Source organism: Eurypyga helias, unplaced genomic scaffold, assembly GCF_000690775.1.
Source record: "Eurypyga helias isolate BGI_N326 unplaced genomic scaffold, ASM69077v1 scaffold48097, whole genome shotgun sequence".
Classification (NCBI taxonomy): Eukaryota; Metazoa; Chordata; class Aves; order Eurypygiformes; family Eurypygidae; genus Eurypyga; species Eurypyga helias.
Genome location: NW_010262060.1, coordinates 1 through 4,964, shown reverse-complemented (window position 1 = coordinate 4,964; position 4,964 = coordinate 1). Strand labels below are relative to the sequence as shown.

Sequence of the window (4,964 nt, the reverse complement as noted above, 5' to 3'; positions counted from 1 at the left end):
ATATTATATAATATATATCTGTATATTGCTATACAGACCTACTGTATAGCAAGTTTAGTAAAGGAACATTCGTACAAATAAAAAATGGTATACCAGTTTCAGATGAATATTTGTGAGACCTTGAAATTCAGAGATACAGAGATACTCAAAACCCAACTGCACACAGCCCTGGACAACCCACTCTACCTGAGCCTGCTTGAGTCAGAAAGTTAGACTTGATGATCTCAAGGGGTCGCTACCAACCTCAGTGCTTCTATGCAGCTGGCAGCACAAGTCCAGGAAGAAATTAAATATGAGATGAAATGACACTTGGAGTGATCCCTTTGCTGATGCTCGTGGTAGTGATGAATGCTTCAAACTGCCCACCCGAGTATCCCAAAAGGATTTAAGTTTCTCATAAATCACAACTCACTATTATCCCCATAGAGGAAGAAGGCCTTACTGTTAAGTAATAAAGGCACTTCCCAGTCAAACAGAAATAGAGAAATCAATTCTGCAAGGGCCTGCAAGGAAGTTGGGGGGGACTTTTTACAAGGGCCTGTAGTGACAGGACAAGGGGTAATGGGTTTAAATTGAAAGTGGGGAGGTTTAGATTGGATATCAGGAAGAAATTCTTCCCAGAGAGGGTGGTGAGGCACTGGGACAGGTTGCCCAGAGAAGCTGTGGATGCCCCATCCGTGGAAGTGTCCAAGGCCAGGCTGGATGAGGCTTGGAGCAACCTGGTCTAGTGGAAGGTGCCCCTGCCCATGGCAGGGGGGTTGGAACTAGATGATCTTTAAGGTCCCTTCCAACCCAAATCAGTCTGTGATTCTGTGAATTAGGCTTTATTTTGGTGGGACCAACTCATGCTACATAAACACAACTGAGCAGCTCCTGGAACAGCAGTGGTCTGGTGTGTTAAAACAGGTTTTGCAGAGAGTTACTTCTTTTACTAAACTCCAATTAATGAAGCTGAAAAATGCGCACATCAGGTGCGTGAAGCAATTTTGCAAGTTTTAGAACAGCCACTGCTTAAACTTCAGGAACTAACTGACCACTTTCTTCTGTGCATGCAGGTTATGACTTTAATCCAGAAACTTCCAGTGCCAGTGATTGCCAAAGTAAATGGCTTGGCTACAGCAGCAGGCTGTCAGCTTGTGGCAAGCTGCGACATTGCAGTGGCAAGTGAGAAATCTCAATTTGCTACTCCTGGAGTAAACATTGGACTGTTTTGCTCCACACCAGCTGTGGCCTTGGGCAGATCTCTTCCAAGAAAGGTAGGCTTCCTTCCCAGATATTCTTTGTAATTTTGCAAGAAGTAGGTTCCCATGTTAGGAGTTTTAGTTCCATCACCTAAACTTTATTTTCCTGCAGTATGTCATGCAAAATAATTCTTTGCAAAAGACATCTTCATAACTCTCTGGAATGGGAAAAATAATAGAGATGAACTGTTTTTTGCTGATGCGATTCCAACCAGCATGAACTCATACCAGCAGCACACCAGCTCAGCGATCCCTCTCCTTTCCAGCAGGCAGCTCTGTGCTTCAGACAATGCTGTTCTCCCCTGAGGAGGAAACCCCTGCAAGTTCAGGGTATCAGTCCCGCTGAGGTATCAATTCTTGCCAGACAGTGACATTTCACTGCCAGCATGATCTGCCTGGGTGTAGATCAAGAGGCTTTAAATAGCATCTGAGACCCTCCTGTACTTTCTTCCTGCTTTATTTCCTACTGATTGTGACTACACATCTCTCACTCCATAAACAATAGCACGACCTGTAAAGCTTCCATAACTGAGAAAAGAGATTTGAAGTTCTGATCCAGCTGGATGCGTGCGGACAGACTCTCCCAGCCCAGCAGGGCTCTGCTGAGATGCACGGACTTAACTGCACAAGTGCAATTGCTGGATAAGAGGTTCAGCTTTAAATTTCCTATCTGTAAGGCCATCCTGTTCAAATATCTTCTGACTGTGGGTTGGTTTTTCCCAAGTGTGCTGTAATGTACAGTTCTAACTGTTTCTGAATTAATATTTCTGGGGTTTGTGATTAACTTTTTAAAATATGTGGAATATACTTTTCTCTGTGCTACTTTTCAAAGTAGCAAAAACATTCCCTACAGTTTTCAGGATTGCTGATTTTACCTTTTATCAAATGAAATGTTGCCATTGTTTGTAGCTACCAGAGCAAAGATACTGATGAGAATAATCAGCTCTTATGATTCAGGGCATTGATCAATTGCATCAGGAGTCATGGAAAAAAAGTCTTACTGATACATAACGTTGAATAGTCACTGAATATTTGTGGTGTTTTTTAATTTGAAACCTCAAATGTAAGATGCTGGAAGCAGCAGGAGACTGAAATAGATGCAGCTGTAAGAAGGACATATTTAAAACACCCTGACCAAAGTTAAGCTAAGGCAGGTATTTTCAAAAACTACATGTTGACGTAGTAAGTCTTTATTTATCATTACATGCCCAGCTTAAAATACTGAGTTCAGTCATCTGACATTGTGGACCATCCACATCTCTCTTAATTCCCACTCCAGTCACTAGAGGTTCTGGGCTTTTGAAAAGAAACCCAGAGGTGTCAGCCTAGGACAGCTGCAGTCAGTGGGCAGGCTTGAAAGAAGGCCAGCTTTAGACCCCGTCCTTCTCTTTGCTGAAACTTCTAACACTTCCTTGGCAGTTTAAGAGGCCAAAAGATTTAAATCTCATATTTGTCAAAAGAGTAACTTATACATGAAGGAGGAAGTGGAAATTCCCACAACAAACTAAAGCAAGAAGGCAGTGTCATTGACTTCATACAATATGTTTTCTTGTTCAGGTGGCATTAGAGATGCTTACCGCTCTCTGCCCAAGAAGCATTAATGCACGGCCTTGTCAGCAAGGTGGTCCCAGAGGACAAGCTGGAAGAAGAGACCATGAAAATCTCTCACAAGATATGTGAAAGCAGCAAATCCGTCCTGGCACTGGGGAAAGCCACCTTTTACAGACAGATGACACAGGACCTTGATACTGCTTACAAACTGACTGCTCAGGTCATGGTAGACAACTTGACTTTGAGAGATGGGCAGGAAGGTATTGAAGCCTTTATTCAGAAACGTAAGCCTGTCTGGTCACACTCTCAGGATGAGAAGAAATGAATCCTGTTTCTGAGCTGACCTTAGCTGTGCTTCGTGACTCTTCACACATTTGCCTTCAGGAGTTATATTTTTGTTCCGACTGAAAATTAAATTTCTCTTCTTACACGTGCCAAAGACACAATAAATTTATTCTAAGTATATAATAAATGTTAAGAAAAATCAAACCAATTTTTTTTTTCAGCAATTAATTTCTCATTTTAGAAGGAACTCTGTGTTGCAAAAATTAGTTTAATGTGCCCCAGGTTACTTAGGGAATCACAGGATCTGGGAGACAGCTCAAATCACCTTGTTCAGTACCTGTCCCCATAGTCCTGGATAAGAATTTGTATTTATCGTTATTAATAGAGAATTAAAGGGCACATTCCACACATTCCAGAGGTGATGGTAGTACATATCATAATGGATTCCAACACTGTTCATATATTACAAACAAAGTCTATAAAATAGCTCATTGCTCCTTAGGAATGAACTGTATGTATTGCTAGTTTGTCTCCCTCAGCAAATCCAGGTTTTTCACCATCGGTCCAAGCACTTGTCTCTTCCCGCTCTAGAGTATTTTGCTGTTGACTCTAGCGAGGCTGAGCATGGCTTGGGGGTGTTTCGTTTCAAAACAGCACCCTGCAAAAGCCACTGCCTGTGGGCTTCAGCAGAGATTCACACCTGGCACTGTTTGGACCCAGCTGTAATTTTCAAGGCTTTATTTCTTCAGTTTGTCACAGAATCTCAGATGTGTGAGCTGGAAAGTCCAGCCTTGTGCTCACAGCTGGGCTTTTACCGACACCGGACCAGGTTAGTCATGGGTGTAAGGTCTTGACAACCTCCAGCAGCAGGGATTCAGCTGCTCCTCTGGGTAATCTGTTACAGCGCTGTGAAATACTTTTCCTTATTGCCCAGTCTGAGCCTCAAAACAGCTTGTGGGGTAAGGGTTTTTTTTTCTTGGCCACTGTCCCTTGTAATATTATCTGACATTATTGCGAAAACTTCAGCTCCATTATCTTTGTAACCCTTCAAGCAGTCACAGGCTGCAGTTAGACTGCACTTAGACTCTGCGCCAGACTTCCAACAAGTCCAGCTTCCTCCAGTCTCCTCGTAGGTCGTGTTCTCCAGGTAACCAGCTTGGTAGCCCTGCAGTGGACCAATACCAGTTTCTCCACATCCCTTTTGTACTGGCCAAAACTAGACTGTATTCCAAATATGGCCTGGCCAGTGCTGAGCAGAGGAGAGCAAAATGTTCCTTCCATCTGCTGGCCCCTTCCAGCCAGTCAGTATTGCTCAGAATGCGCTTTGTCCTGTTTGCGATGAGAGTGGACTGTTGGCTCGTATTCAGCTGGGCATCCCCTGCAGGACTGCTGCTCTGCCAGACAGCCCCTAGCCTGTACTGGTGCAGGGGGTCATTCTTCCCCTGGCAGAAACTTGCAGTTCTCCATAGATGATGGTTCTTCTGGATCGAAGCCAGGCTATCCAGCGTGTCAGCCGTTCCTCCAGTTTCACATCATCTGCACATTTGCTGAGGATGTATTACTGATGCTGATACTGAATGATGTGAGCCTCAGTACCAATCCGTGGTGATCTACATGGGATGGCCTCTCAGCAGACGTTTTGTCTTAAGTTCCACAAGCCAAATCATGAAGGCTTATCCATTTCACCCTTAAATAGGCATCTGAGAAAGTCCAGGTGAATCACTATATGGATCAGCCTTTTTCCCTTTGTTTACAGTAGAAGTAGCCTCAAGTGCTTAGCTTAGACTTAGATGTCTTAAATCAGATAAATCCTACCTACAGCTACTAAAACCCTAAATGTGCAACTATCATGAATCAAGTTTTTTCACAGAATCATGGAATGGTTTA

The 4,964-nt window shown here is 43.4% G+C and overlaps 1 protein-coding gene across 1 annotated transcript; it reads left to right on the top strand.

Annotated features, from left to right (window-relative positions):
• Positions 1–1,022: 1,022 nt before the first annotated feature.
• ECHDC3 (enoyl CoA hydratase domain containing 3) lies at positions 1,023–3,285 on the top strand (the record flags this gene model as incomplete). The annotated part of the gene is given in 3 exon segments (XM_010155560.1): positions 1,023–1,256; positions 2,799–2,815; positions 2,817–3,285. Coding segments are annotated over 3 exon segments (552 nt in total), but the record flags the coding sequence as incomplete, so codon positions are not given.
• Positions 3,286–4,964: the final 1,679 nt, after the last annotated feature.